The sequence below is a fragment of the Balaenoptera physalus genome, assembly GCF_965194825.1.
Source record: "Balaenoptera physalus genome assembly, chromosome: 3".
Classification (NCBI taxonomy): Eukaryota; Metazoa; Chordata; class Mammalia; order Artiodactyla; family Balaenopteridae; genus Balaenoptera; species Balaenoptera physalus.
This window is the reverse complement of record NC_138890.1, coordinates 1,969,124-1,984,364: the sequence shown is the minus strand read 5'-3', so window position 1 is coordinate 1,984,364 and position 15,241 is coordinate 1,969,124. Positions and strand designations below refer to the sequence as shown.

Genomic DNA, 15,241 nt, shown 5'->3' with positions numbered 1-15,241 from the left:
TGCGCCCAAGCAAGCGGATCTGAGGCTGGAGAGGAAGTGAGTGGAGGGCACAGCCCACCATTTCCAAGAGCAGATGGTCCCCCAAACCAGGGCTTGGCTCCAACCCAACCTCTCCTGAACCCCCGGAGCAGCAACCCCCCAACCCCAGAGGCTTCCCCAGTGGGCGGAGCTGGCCCTCAGGTGGGGGGCCCACCGATGCGTGGTAATTCAGAGGAACGGGGTCCCCCAGCTGCAGAACCTGCCCTGCCCCCTCCCTCCTGTGAATTTCAGATTCGTGACCAAAGCAACAGTAGAAAGACCCCATCCTGCTTCAGTCTCAAGGGGGACCCCTCTACCCAACGGCGAGGATGGGAGGATCTCGCCCACCCCACCGCTCAGCCAAATATGAGCTCAGAATCCCAGCTGGGACCTCCCTGCAAGAAACAGGCCCAGGGCGAAACAAACGCGGAACACAGAAGATGGACATTCACAGATTTAGGATTTATCCCAGGAAACGGAAGCATATATAAGACCACCACCACGCGCCCTCAAGGAAACTGCAGAGCTTGTGGGTGCCGTGGAATGGAAGGAAGATAAGGCTTCAGGGAGAGAGGAAGAGTGAAAGCAGGAAAAACTAAGAAGTTTTTGCTGCCAATTCACAAGAGATTTTAAAAGCAGCGTCAGAGGCGGCGAGGCAGAAGTGACAATGCAGAAGAGGTGATCGAACAGAAGGGTGGGTTCTGGAGACGCCCCCAAACACCGGGGAAGGGGGGATTCTGAGACCACGGACACGAGGGCTTAACACGAGACCAGACACCAGAGCCGGCATCCCGGGAGGAACAGGAAAAACACCCAAACCTGGAGTCAGAGAAAAACCCGGAAGAACACGCACGCACTCCCTGGAGGCTGCGTGCGCACAATGACACAACCCACGGGGCTGGAGCTGAGGGAAGGAAGGCGAGGCCCCGGGAGCTCCACCCCCAACCCGCTGCCCCTCACAAGGGGCAGGCGCCAGGTGCACATCCAGAGCCGCACCCCTCCCTGGAGAACATCCCCGAGGGAGGGAGGGGAGTCCCAGCACAGACCCCGCGAGTCTGGAGGACGAGACGGTGCAGGGAGGCTGAGCACATCTGGGCCGCGCGTTAAGTTAAACTAAGTGGAATTTCGACGCCATCCCAAGAACAGGCACCAGAGCCCGCAGGTGCCGCGCTGCTCCAGGCACTTCCTGTGGTTTATCCCACTGAACCCTTAAATGGCTGCCATCAACCTCGCTCCCCAGATGAGGAGGCTGAAGCCTCCTAAGTGGCAGAATGAACACAATAAGGACACGTGTTTCTCAGCCAGATACAAACATTGCGAACAAAGAGAAACAACATTTCTAAAGAGTGGCAACGTATTTATACCAAACAGAAGGGTTGGGGAAGAACCCTTTCCTGCAGGACAACAAGATGTGACTTCACTTCTGAGGCGGAAGGAGCCAGACACGGGAGGCTTCAGCATATTCCCTGAAACCATTAGAACCACCAGCAGCACAGCCTTCCACACCCAACCCAAGAAAAGACACCAGACACGACTGCAAGGAAAAAGTATAAAGACGGGAAAACCTAAAATAAGAGCATGGAAAGTATAATAAGACAGATGCAGACTCAATTTTTTTGAAAGCTGAGAACACAGCACCTACAGAAAACAGTTCTGGAACGAGTGACTCAGGAAGACAATCTGCTGCACACAGATATACTAAGCAATGCAAGTGAAAAGGAGGGGCCGTCACGTTCACAGAAAAGTCTGAATTCAAGGCGCAAGCTCTCACTTGGAATAGAGGGTGGGTTTTTGTCAACAGTGGGCTGGACCCACAGAGAACATCCCACCGCCCTGGGTCCTTGACACTGAATAAGAAGTCTAAACGTGATGGGCAGGAGACGAAGACCTCACAGCTCCGTGTCAAATTATCCCTCAAGCCCTCAGGAATAAGGACAAACGCGGCCCCTGTTTCAGGAGAGTAGGAACGCCCTGCATCTCCCCAACAGCAGCACAGCCCAAGCCACGGTGACTTTTGCATCGGTGACCTAGAAATTAGCCAATCGAGGAATAAACACTCCACGGCCAACCTGGAAACTGGAAATCTCTGAAGAACCTGACTCACAGAGAAACGTGCTTTAAAAATTATTACCAAGAATCTATAAAAAAAAAAAAATAACGAAAATACGCATTATTGAAACCAACGGGATATGGCCAAAGTGCTCCTCGGAGGGAAATTTATAACCCTCAACATGATTACTGAGCGAGAGACCAGAGATAAACAAACAGGCCTTCAATTCAGAAGTCAAAAGAGAAAAAAAGAAAAGAAAAACTAAAAAAACAGGAGGAATTAAAACAGAAGTACTGGGTAATTCCCTGGCGGTCCAGTGGTTAGGACTCCACGCTTTCACTGCCAGGGCCCGGGTTCGATCCCTGGTCAGAGGACTAGGATACCACAAGCCACACGGCACGGCAAAAAAATGGATAAATTAATTAAATTAAATAGAAGTAGTGAAGAGAAAAGTAGTTAATTGATAAACATCGATTCGTCAATGAAGCAGATTCCTTGGGAAAAAAGTCAATAATACAGACACGAGACAGCTGGGTCCAGGACAAGGGAACAAAAAAGAAAGAATAAGTAGATTCAGGACTGAGACATGGATTCATACGTTATTAAAGAATGCAACGTGAACCATTTTTAAATGTGCCTGAAACGGATGATTTTTTTCCCCCCCTACCAAAATGCTACAATTGACAAGAGGAGTGGACAAAATCACAACAGGCCAATCGCCGTAGCAGAAATAAAGCAGTTGGGCAAAGTGTCGCATGCAAACAGGGTGGCGGGTCTGCTCCCCAGTGCCCAGAGAATGGGGGGCCCCACGTGCTGAAGACTGTTCCAGAGAAACTGGTGCAGAAACATGGCAGGGAGCCACAAGAAGCCTCAGTGCCACACGACATGGGAACACAAGCAAAATGCAAAACGGATGCTGGCAGATCTGGTCTGGCAGCTAAACAAGGATATGGACCAAACCCAAAATTCAGGGAGCATCGGGGTGAGAAAAACCATTAATGGACAGCGTCAGGACGTGGGGAAGGAGAAAACCAGGGGCTGTCCTGAGACACCCAACACACCACAGTGATGCCAATCACTTGCGTGGATGGTCATATAGGACCAGAAGGAAACGCCCTGAACATGATAAACACAGACAGTCAGAGAGATCTATCTCGAATCGACAGCCAGGATCAGGCCCGGTCCTGCTGACAAGAAGCCAAACAGCACACACCCAATGTGGTTCTAGAAACACTTGCTGATGTGAAAAGGCACATGGCCTCCGCACCAGGATGGAAGAGGCCTGAGGATGATTTACCTGGAAAACCAAGCCAAGGGAACAATGCAAATAATTAGGGGATGTCAGGAGGCAACCAGGTAGAAAATATGGTAAAAAAGATCCCCAAACCACAGCATGGAAAATCCTAAAACACCTAGAAACAACTCTCACTGAAAAAGTATGTGAGCAAATTAGGAAAGAAAAAAAACTATAAAATGGCTAAATGCCTTATGCTTTCATTTTCAAAGTTTATCTTAAAAACTTAATATTAAGGGTCAAAACTTAAGTAAAGGAAGAAGACACCAAGTTCTTACAACATGAAAACGCAGTACTAACAGTTCTTCCGAAATGTACCTATGAATTTAACACAACATCAAAATCCCAACAGGTAGGTTTGTTTGTTTCGGAGGGATGGGGGAGGAGACATAACAGTTATTCTAAAGATCATGAAAAAGAATCAGCATGTCTGAATATGGGGGGGGGGGGGGCCGACCTGAAAAACAACAACTGAAGACTATAAAAACACCACAAAGCTACAGTAACTAGGGGACTTCACTGGTGGTCCAGTTGCTAAGACTCCACACTCCCAATTCAGGCAGCCCAGGTTTGATCTCTGGTGAGGGAACTATATCCCACATGCCACAACTAAAGCTTCTGCATGCTGCAACTAAAGACCCCACATGCCACAACTGAAGATCCCGCATGCCACAACTAAAGATCCCACATGTGGCAATGAAGATCCCACACGCTGCAACTAAGACCCCGTGCAGCCAAATAAATAAAAGAAAAGAAAAAGAAAAAAAGAAAAATTTAATAATAATTCTAAAAAGCTACAGTAACTGACACCAGGTAGTATACTAAAGTAGCAACAGGAAGGTAAAAAGATGAGACAAAAATTCATGGGTAAATGGCAATTTAGGAAATGCTTTAAGGCATTTCGAACCACCAAGAAAGGTTTTCTTGAGTTTATTCCGTTGTCCTAGAACTTCCTAAATTAAATGCTTACTCCTTTTCTTTTCATTGTATCTGAAGACGGTCAAAGGCTATGATTCTTCCCTAAAAACAGCTTTAGCTGCACCTTGTAGTGTCAGTGTGTTTAGATTATTGCTGATTTCTGTCTAGCCTGTTTTAATTTCCTCTTTAACCCAAGAGGTAAACGAAAAGGAATTTTGTTATTTCCAAGTCATTAAGCTTTTTACTTACTTCTACGTTTTTTGGTCTTTCATTTCCAGTTTTACCGCATTGTTCCCAAAGAATACGGTTTATACTTTGGTCACATTTTTTATGTTACAGGTTTTTTTTGTGCACAGTATGTGATCAATTTTTATAAGAATGGTATGATCTCTTTTACAAGGCATGGCCTTTAAAGGTAAGTGCTTCTAACTGGAGGTGCCCCTCAGAATTGCCTGGAAGCTCTTACAGGCCCCATCCCAGGCTTTTTATCAGTGTCTCTGGGTCCAGGGCCCAGGGGTGTGTGTTCTGAGCAGTCCCACGGGTGAGCTGGATGTGTTCCCTTGGCCAGAAACTGCTGCATAAGCTCAACCTTGATCACTTCACTGTTGAGGTTCTCTACCTCCCACTTATTTTTCACTTCTTTGCTCTGCCAAGAACTGCAAAGGCATGCTTTTCTGCCCTCCAGCATCTTTTCCCGTATATTCTTCAACTTGATGGAATGAGGAACAGGCACATTCATGACTGTCACATCTGCAATGCAGTATGGACTGTGTCATCTAATTCTCAAGGATTTTGCAGAAATGGCACCAAAGCTAGAACAACATAGAAGACTTGACAACATAAAACTGAAACCTGTAAAGCACTGAGGCAAATTAAAAGTCTCCATCATCAACAACGGTTATAAATGAAAACTTAGGGAAAAGGCTGAAGATCACAAAAGACTAACTTCCTTCCTCTATGAAAAGCTCTTACAAATCAATAAGTGCAGCATAGTGCAGGAGTACAAGACACTACAGGGAGACAACACTGGGTGGCTAGCTGGGATGGTTAACAAACTCTGAATTTCAGCTTCATCGTAAGTAAAATGGGGATGACAATCGCACTTACTGCACCAACCTGTGAGGACTGAGGACTCAGAATAAACAACCCAGGCTCAGTACCTGGCACACAGCGCTCAACAAGTGTCGACATAAGTTGTCATTGATAAGTGTTACTGTTGCTGTTGTTAAAAAGTTCACCAGGCAGCAATAAAAAAGAACAAGCTGTTGATCCAGCCAACAACTTGGAGGGATTTCCAAGGAACCGTGCTCAGTAGAAAAAGCCAATCTCAGAAGGTTCCATGCTGTATGGTTCCATGTATGTAACATTCTCGACACAACAAAGTTGGGAAGATGGAAAAGAGTAAATCAGGGGTCGCCAGGGTGAGGTGTGGTGGGTGGTGAGTGGCAGCAGGTGGGAGGTCCTGGGGCGATAGAACAGTTCTGAACAGACCATAGTGGTGGCTTCATGGCACTACACACAGGATAAAACCAAGCAGAACTACACACACACAAACGTGTACATGCAAAGCTTGTGAATAAACTACAAAATCCAAATAAACTCTTGTAAATCGTACCAAGGTCAGCCTCCTGATTTGGTGTCACGTGAGGGACGTGCAGGACTGACAGCTGGGGAGGCTGGGGAGGGGTGTGCGGGACCGCCCTGCACATTTCTTTGCAACTTCCTGTCAATATATCATGATTTCAAAATAAAAAGTTCACTAAATCCAAGAAAAAAAGGGGGTAGTGATCGGAAATTCATGAAAAAATAACTCATCTGGCCAATCTGCTTTTGGAAAGATGATCGCCCATGATTAACGTGTAAATGCCCATTGAAACGGCGCATTTGGAGGAGGTTGGAAAGAGCCAGCACTGGGATGCCAGAGGGACATTCTTACCGTGGACGCACGTCCACGGCTGGCAGTTCTAGCCGGGAACTTACTCTGAGGCTGTAACCGCACACCTGTGCTGAGCCAGGGTAGATGCCGCCTTGCCTACCTGTTAGGTTTGTACCCAAGGGCACGTTACCTTTAGAGTCACACAGACCAGGAAAGCTGCGAGACAGGAAAACAGGGAAGACGTCTCCTCCGGTGTCAGCAGGTGTTTCCCCATATCTCATGGGGCCTCGGACCCTGTAGGTTGTGGCAGAGGACGTGCTGCCACTAAGAGATCTGTGCCTTGGGGCTTCCCAAAAGGGAGGAAGTGGAAAAATTATCCCCGTTCTGCAGTCTTCTGCTCTAGATGACGAGGAGAAAGTCTCTGGCCTCGGCGCCTCCCTGACAAGAATCTTTAAACAGAGACGGCACAAGCAGCCCGCACGCCCCACACGCTCAGCTCCTCTTCCCGAGACCTTCGGAGACCCCTCCTCAGACACCCGTCCCCGCTGGCTTGGGCTGCTCCTCTTCTAACATGAAGTGCCCTTTCGAAGTGAATCTAAAAGAAGCAAGTTGACTCAAAGGAATTCTAAGTAGAGAGACACGAGGCCAAGACATGCAAGGAGAGTGAAGGCGAGAATGTGGCTGGCGTGACCTACTAGCATTCAGAAACTCCTGTCCCCTTAAAGCGACACTGCCCGTCTGGAGGGCAGTGACCCATCTTACGGATGAAAAAAGCTGAGGCTCAGAAAGGGGGTGACTTCCCCAAGCCCGATCCCGCTGTTGGGCCACCAACCCTTCCACCCACCCCCCACCTTCTCCTGGAGTCTCCAGCTCCACCAGAGAGGGAGTAGGTAAATGAGCTCAGAGCTGGGAGAGCCCCCCCAAAGGGACCAGTCTCAGTTCCTGTGGCTCCCGGCTCTGGAGCTGCGACCCCCCTGCACCCCCTCAAGGCAGACACCGAGACGGGCCCCGCGCCTCAGTTATAAGGCACTTTCACGCCCAAGGACTCGCTGAACCCTCTGCCGACGGGCAGACTCCCATTTTACAAACGAGGAAACTGAGTCTTGCAGTCACACCCCCTGTGTCAGGTGACACAGCCTGCCTTGTGCCTGAAGTGGAAGCAAGGAGGGGACCCCTAAGCTCAGGTCTTAGGGCTCCCGGTCCCATGCCCCCTCCCCCGCCCCAGACAGCACTAACTGCTCAAATGAATTGGGGAAAGGGGTCCCCAGCTGTGTGTCCAGAACTGGAGACCTCCTGGGCTGGACCAACCACACTACAACCCTCGTGGGGAAGAAGAAAACTCAGCCCAACGTGCAGCGGGACAAGGCCGGACCCTCCCCACCTGAAGTAGCCAGGGCAGGGCGCTTGAGCGGGCTACGGCTGCAGAAACCACACAAAATCAACCTGCAAAATTCACAGGGGTCCCACTCAGGCCGGGCCAGGCATGGGGCGTCCTGGAGGGGTCCCTTCCTTGGGGGCTACTGGCCCCAAGTGGACACTGCGCAACAAAAGAGAGCAGGGGAGAACCTGGGGGAAGATGAGGAAGGGACTGTGCCACCACCTCCAGGAAGCCTGCTGGGGCCTGACCCTCTGCCTGAGGCAGAGGAACAGCAGCACCCCCTGCTCCCCAGGGCTGTTTTGGGAATGGGGAGGCAGGGTGGCCTGTGGGGATTTCCACACTTCAGGGAGGACTCCGGCCAGCCCTGAGGCCACTTCCTCAGGCGGAGAGGAAGGCCTGCGTGGGGCAGTGGGGTCAGCAGCATGATGTCCCTCCTTTTGCAGGGGGGGTGGGGGGAGTACAAACCACCCTTGAAACCCCCTCCTCCTCCAGCCAGAGCCCACCGGACACCCTGATGGAATCTGGAGCAGACAGACCCTTCCGTCTTGGACCCCAGAGACGTGGGGGGACACGGCCCCCATCCCAAGACCCCAGAAAGACACTGAACTCCATGCAGAGCTCTGGCCTTCCCGAGGGGTCCCCCATACCCTCCCGACAGCCAGAGTGGGCTCCCCCCCATGCACATGGCTCCTCTCAAAAGCCCGAGTCCACAAGGCCCTGCATGGCCTGCCCTCCCCCCCCACCCCTCCCCCTCCCCCTTCCTCACTCTGCTCCATCCACACAGGCCTCCTCACTGTTCCTCCAACTCGCCAGGTATGGTGCTGCCCCACGGCCTTTTCGCCCCCAGGCCTCTGCTCAAACATCCAAACATCTCCGTGGAGACAGCCCCTACTGCCCTCCCCACCACTGTGCAGCCTGACCCCTGCTGTATGCTCCTTGAGGCCATGCCATCTGTCCTCCCTGGGCCATGTCCTCTGCACTCAGTACCAGGCAGGGTGCCCAGCTCATCCAGGTGTGCCTGGGATGACCCCAGTTGGAACGTTCAAAGTCCCAGATCCCAGGAAACACCCCCAGACCTCGAACAAACCAGGCCAGGTAATCACGCTAGTGCCGGGTCTTGTCAATGATAAGCACCTAATACATACTTGAATGAAAACAGCCAGGAGCTGAGCAGGATTTGGAGAAAGCTGGGGTTCCACATAACTCCCTTCCTGGGCCTCAGGTTCCCTCCCTGGGGATGGACTGGAGACCCAGAACCCCACTGGGGCCAAGGAGACCCTGGAGGCTCAAGTGCCCAGCTCACCCCGGCCCTCATGAGTCACACAGAGTCCCCCACACCCGGACAAGGGGCCAGGGTGGACGGTGACACCATGCTGACCACGGGGCTCCCTCCCTCAGCCCCAAGGCAAGTCACACCACCACAACAGCAGCTGCTTCCTGGGGTTCCCTTAGGCTCACCATCCCCCCGCCGCACGCCCACATGGGCGCCTGGACCTCCGCCCCGGGCCCCTCAGCCCCACTCCACCTGGCGGGCCTGAGCGCTGCCCCCTAACACCTCTCCCCTCAGTGCCTGGTCCACGAGGCTGCGCCCGGCCGCCAGCCCCCCCCCCGCAGTCGCCCCCCCCCACCCTCCATGGGCCCACCCTACGCACGCGGTGATCTCCTCAAGCAAACAAGAAGCCCCCAGGCAGCCAGCGGGGTCCTACCTGAGCTTCCGAACTGGGCCCCGGCCAGGGAAGTGGGCCGGCTCTTCCCATTGGCCACCGGCAGGGGGAACATCTGCGGGGAGAAAGAGGGGGTGAGTGTGGGGCACAGCCCAAGGCCACAGCTCTGCCGGGGTCCTGTCCCCCGGGAGGCCTGAGGCGCCCTGAGGGCCCTGGCGGTAAGAGGCTCCCCGGTGCCCCTCGGGAGCACAGCCGGGGGCAGGGAAAACTCCCGTTTACCTCTGTATTTGTTTTACTGGGGATGAAATAACACGAAGGCACTTGATACAATGTATCCACTTAGAAGTGATACAAAGTTTTCTTCAAGTTTCAGCTTTAAATAAATGAGATCATTTACACTCCCAGATGGATGGCGTGTCCCACCGGTGTCCCAGGCGCAGACCCCGACCTTCACCCTAGGAGACCGGCATCCACCTCCCCACGGGCCCCTGACCCCGAGCGGTGGGAGTGCAGGGAAGACAGCCAGGCCCCGGCACCGGGATGGGGAGCAGGGGGGCCCCCACGAGCCGGGCTCCGTGCTCAGAGCTGCACCCTTCCCGGCCAACGACAGGGCAGTTCTCCCGGGTGGGCGGGCACCGAGTGTGGGTGCATCACCACGCCCCTCCCCACTCACTCACCCAAACCCACAGTGTTAAGTCCCTCAAGATTAAACAGCTTAGCAGCATTAACTGGGAAAACCCAACATCAACAAACCCTCGTGCAGCACAAGAAACCATGGCCCTGCCCTGCCCCAACGGTCTGAGTTTCAGAGGTTCTTTTGGGGACCAAGCAATTCAATCAGCATTAAGGCTCTGTGGGGAGCGGCTGAAGGCTGACAAGCAGGACATGGGGGTGTGCGTTCTGTGGGCGTGACTCGGGGCAGCATCACAAGCCCTGGGAGCGACCCAGGAAAGGGGGTCCTTCCCCCACACCCTGTTCTCCAGAAGGGGAAACTGAGGCCACAGACTGAGCTGGCAGGGCGAGTGCAGACTTGGGGCAGGTGTGCACCCAGGCTGGACTCGGGTTCTCACGGGGTCTGTTGTCCCCTCCGGGGGCGGGGCTGTGCTCACTGCACCCAGGGCCTTGGCCTCAAGGCGGGCCCCTTTCCTGCTGGGGACACTGAGGCTTGCGCTGGGGGAGGGGCAGGCCTGGGGATCAGGAGCCTGAGGAGCGGGAGGGGGGTGGTGCTCAATTCTGTTTCTGTTTCGCCCTCCAGGGTGCCAGAGGCCGCTGACGTGGCACTTGCCACAGGGTGGGGGTGGGGGGGCGGGGGGGGCACTGGGCTGTGTCCTGCGGGCACTGAAGGTCTGTGATCAGCCCAGCCAGGCCCCCGCACCCCCTCGGAGCCTCAGTATTCCCTTCTGTGAAACGGACACAGAGCTCATACCGTGTGGGCTGTTGTGAAACCCAAATGCACATGGGCATCCTGGGCACATAGGGGCCTCTGCACGCGCAGAGCTCAGAGGAGCACGGTCGGGCCACCAGGCAAGCCCACGGCACCCTCCCCAGCCCCTCACCCTTCAAGGCCGTCGTCAGGCCCAGGGACCACCTCAGGCCCACACACCCTCAGAGCCTCCAGCCTAACAGGCGAAGCTCAGGGCTGGGGCAGAGATGCGATTTTAACAGCTAGGAAGAGCCATTTTTCCTGGTATTTAACTGACAGTTGCCTCGTTTACTTTACACAGACCTGCCCGAAGGAAGCGCTTTCCTTTCAAAATCTTTTCAGTCGAAAATTTGTTTCAAAAAAACAAATTAACTCAGTGTCTCTGAGGCAGGTGGGAAGGAAAGGGTGTGAGCCTCCTGCGATGGGGGGCTGCCTCGAGGCCTCTCTCCTCACGGGAACAAGGAGGTCGAACAAAACTCCAGTTCTGGGTTTTCCCAGAGGACACACACTGGGCACCTCGCACGCTCAGCTTCGCTTTCCGCATCTGTGAAATGGGTCTGAGCTGGGGGGCGGGGAAGTCTGGACCCCCCGGACAGCAGGGGGTGGTGGGCAACTGGTTGAGGCTGTTGGGGGGGGGGCGGGGGCGACATCAGAACCTGTGCCACCCCCTCCCCTGACCCCCAAGCCGGTCTGTTCCGGCCCAGTGGTCTGTGACTTGTCAGTTTAACAAAAAAACAACTGAGCAGCACCCCTGATTCCTCAGCTGGGACGCAAAAATAAAACGGGGCTTAAAAATACCGGCATGGCCCTTCCGGAGCCGCGGCCGCTCTGTCCCGTGGGCTGTGTTTTTCCGCAGGGCGGCTGATGCCGTTTCAGTTTGGGGACTTTTGTTTCGACAGACCTCAGTGGCCTGGGCCTCATACTGGCAGAGGATTAAATTCAGACCGAAAGCATCCTCCCTGAACCCATTTCAAACCAAAATAATGCTCGCTGGGGGAGGGGTGGGGGCAGGATTTAGGGAGTCCACACACAGCTCCTGGGTTTGTGAGGAAACGCAGACCACCCCGCCTCTCCCGACACAGGTGGCCCATTGCACAGACAGGCAAACCAAGGCCCCCAGTCCTCCAAGGGATGGTCCAGCTCCCAGCCTCCCTGGGCCCGTCTGAGCTGTGTGACCTCTGGAAGGCAGTACCCTCTCTGAACCTCCATCGGCCTGGCCGGGGAACGGGGCTGTGTCGGGTAGAGCACACCACCTGGGAAGTGTGAGGACATCCCCCTGCCCCCCCACCCCGCAGACCCACGGCACTGGCTCTCGTGTCAGTAAACAACTGAGGAATCACACGTCCACTGCCCGTGGCCTCTCCTCATTCACGTAAGGTCCCCACAGGAGGCACCTAGGCTTTGGGCACCCCCCCATCTTCTGCACCCACGATGGCATGAATAACCCCGATCACACGGTTTTACAGGTCCCAAGGCAAGGTCACTGCATGCCCAGAGCCAAGCTGGGGCCTCAGGGCCAAGCCTCCCCAAGGAAAAGCTGAAGGCCCTGGGCAGTCCCTCCCTCGCTCTGGACCTCAGTTTCCCCATCTGCAAAGTGGTATGTTGGACCCACTCTGTGCCTGGGCAAACAGTTGGGCGACGATGGGTGCCTCTGGAAGCCGACAAGGGCCCCAAAGCTGCACCCTGCCGCGGGGGCGTCAACCCATCCATCCGAGGGCACCCCAATTCCCCCAGCCCCACCTGGGGCTCTTTAACCCATAGGAGCTTGAGGTCCAGATGCTGGGAGTGTTTTTGGCACAAGCTTCTTTCCCACCGTCCGGGGGGCGCAGGAGTGTGGACAGCTGGGCATGTGGGGGGGGGGGGACACGACGGGGGGACGGGGAGGGCCGCTCACCATGCTGAAGTCCAGAAGATCACTGAGCTCCTTGTCCGTGCCCACGGGCGCCATCCTCTGTGGCTGGTTCATTCTCCAGAAGCAACAGGGGGCAAGGGGCCAGGGGCCGGGGTGGGCTCCTCAGGCCTAGAGACAGCCCTGCAGGGTGCCCACAGCGGGTGCAAGAAGAGGTGACGGGTGGAGAAGAGAAGAGGTATGAGTGACAATGGCCGAGGTGAGCAGATGGGGCAGAGCTGTTTAAGAGCCCCTCTAACTGCTCTGGGTCTGGGTCTTCCCAGGCTGCGTCCCTTCCAGACCCTGAGGCATGGGGGTGGGGCAGCCAGAATTCAGGGACTGGGGCCCTTAGAGACCCCTCCCCAGAGCCTTCAGGGAGTTTGAACAATGGGGGGGGGGGGAGAGCGCAGAGTACATTCCCTGAACTCCCTCTGCGACCACCAAGGAATCAAGTTGCAAATTTTAAACTGGATGCGGGGTGGAGTGGTCCCTTCCCAGCTTGGCCAGAACCCGCCCCTCTCCCCGACACCTCTCCCATTTCCACCCACCCGCAGGCTTTCCACTGGCCCCACCCCCGGGAAGGGGGAGGGGCGACCCGGCCCCGCCCCAAGGGAAATCTAGTGACCACCCCCCCCAGCAGCTGTCAGAGCACGTTGAAGGCCCGGTCACCCCCAAATTCAAAGCAAAAGAAATCCACAAGACGGCAGAACCCCCTTCCTGCTCCACAACTAAATAGGGGGGATGCCCCGCGCAGGGACCTACCCGCAAAGCTTCCCACTACACTTAACCTCCTCCCCCCCATAAAAAACAACAAAATTCTGGAAAAAAAAAAAAAAAAAACCACCCTAGATTGTTTTATTGTCACGATGTATCCGGGAATTATTCTTAAGCAACTTTGAAAACATCCCTTGCCCTGGGGGGAGGGGGTCCCAAGGCCAGGGTTCCCCCCCACCCCGCATGGTCCCTAGGAACTCCATTCTAGAATGGGGGGGATCCACCTGCCGGGCCCCATCCGGAAAAGAGAGGAGAACAAGATCTCCGTCCCACAGTCAAACAGTGAAGCCCCTCCAGCTTCTCTTCCCCGGGCCCCAGGTGCGGGCGGGGGCCGCGAGGGGAAGGGGGTTCCGAGATCGAGGGAGACCCGACCTCAGAAGCGGAGAAACCCCCGCTTTGTTTGCCAACCGGAGACGGGTGTGAAACGGATGCCCCAGCGCACCCCCTCCCCCACGAAGCTTTTTCTTTTTTGGAAAGCGTGTGAAACTGACTTTTTTTGAAGAGTACGAAACCGCACTTTTTTGTGGGGTGGCTGAAACCGATTTTAAGGCAGAGCTGGGGGGGCTAAACACGCTTCTCTAGGAGAGCTGAAACACTTCTGGGGTGTCACGAGAACTTTTGGGGGCTCGAAGAGGACTCGGAAGATAACGTGAAGCCACTCTGGAAGCAGAAAAGCAGGAACGTCTTCCTCTGGGGGGGGGAGGGGTGGGAGGAGGGCCGGGAAACCAATCCCCACCCCACCCCCCGCAGCCGGTGCGGGCGGCGCGGCCCGGGAACCCTTTGAAGCTCGGGGCGCAGCCGCCGCCACCGCGCTGCTCACCCCGAAGCCGCCGCCCGTGCCCGCGGAGCGGAGCGCGGAACAGATGTGGCCCCCGGCCCGGCCCCCGGCCCGAGCCCGCAGGCGCGCGGCGCACCTTCCCCGCAGACAAAAGGACGCTCCCTCTCCCTGACTCGCTCCCCTCCAAACTCCGCCGCAGGCCGGGCCCCCGGGCGAAGGGGCGCTCGCGGCCTCCGCGCCGCCGCGAAGTTGGGCGGCCCCGCGGCGCCCCCCGCGCCCCCGCCCGGCTCCGCAAACTTTCCCGAAGTGCCGGCCGGCGGGGGCGCGCGGGCCGGAGCGCGCCCTCCACGTCGCCGGCCCCCTCCGGCGCGCAAAGTTGGAGAACAATGACTCCGGCCGCGCCGCCCCCCGCCCGGCCCGCCCCCGCCCCACGTCCCCCGGTCCCCGCGTCCCGGTGCCGCGCGGGGAGGCCCGACCCGCCGGGCACCAAGCGGCAGAGGGTCCCGGCGCGCTCACCTGCTCGGCGTGGCCCGGCCCGCAGCGCGCGGGGGGCGGCGGCATGAACGGCCCCCCCGGACAAAGGGGCGTCGCGGCCCCGAAGGGCGCGCGTGGGCGGCGGCGCGTGGCCCGGCTCCCTGCGTGTCCGCCCTGCGGGCCCTACGCGGCCGGGGCGCTGGCGGAGGCGGCGTACGAAGAGCCCGCGGTGCCCGCCGGCCGCGTCGTTGGGCTCGGTCCGGCCCGCTACGCCCGCGGCCGCCGCCGCTGCCTCATCTTCCTGCGGCGGGAGACATGTTCCGCCCCCAACCCCGCGCTGCGCCCCGCCTCCCGCCCCTGCCAGGCCCCGCCCCGCGCGCGCCCCGCCCCTCCGCCGTCCGCGGATCCTTCCGCCGCTGCCCGCTCGCCCGGCCGCCGCCGCCCGCCCCCACGCTTCCGCTGAACGCGGCTGAGGTCCCGCGGAGTCCGGAGCCTGGAGCGGGCGCGCCGGGGGTCCGTCGGCCAACGACGGGGGTCGAGGGCAGGGACTATCTTCCAGCGCGGAGGCGCACGTGGTCTCAGTGCACAGCCTGACGCAAGCGGGTAGGACCGTGAGATGGAAAGATAAGGCAGAGCGACCGGGGCCAATCGGAGAGTGCGAAAGCCTGATTGGCGGGGCCCTCGGCCTTTCGTAACTAGGCCCCGC

At 56.7% G+C, this 15,241-nt stretch overlaps 1 protein-coding gene across 16 annotated transcripts in view; it reads right to left on the bottom strand.

The window, feature by feature from the left end:
* The window catches only part of TCF3 (transcription factor 3), a 33,830-nt gene extending 18,980 nt beyond the window's left edge, over positions 1-14,850 (bottom strand). For 5 of the 16 annotated variants that reach the window (XM_082456875.1, XM_082456876.1, XM_082456871.1 and 2 more), the window contains exons 1-3: positions 14,578-14,848; positions 12,516-12,653; positions 9,241-9,313 (exon numbers count right to left, since the gene is read on the bottom strand). In XM_082456875.1, coding sequence (XP_082313001.1) covers positions 9,241-9,313; positions 12,516-12,587 — 145 coding nt within the window. In that variant the 5' untranslated portion in view covers positions 12,588-12,653; positions 14,578-14,848. Of the gene's footprint in view, positions 1-9,240; positions 9,314-12,515; positions 12,654-13,774; positions 13,944-14,577 lie in introns of all 16 variants that reach the window. The other 11 variants (XM_082456864.1, XM_082456874.1, XM_082456873.1 and 8 more) reach the window with 4 other exon arrangements.
* Positions 14,851-15,241: the final 391 nt, after the last annotated feature.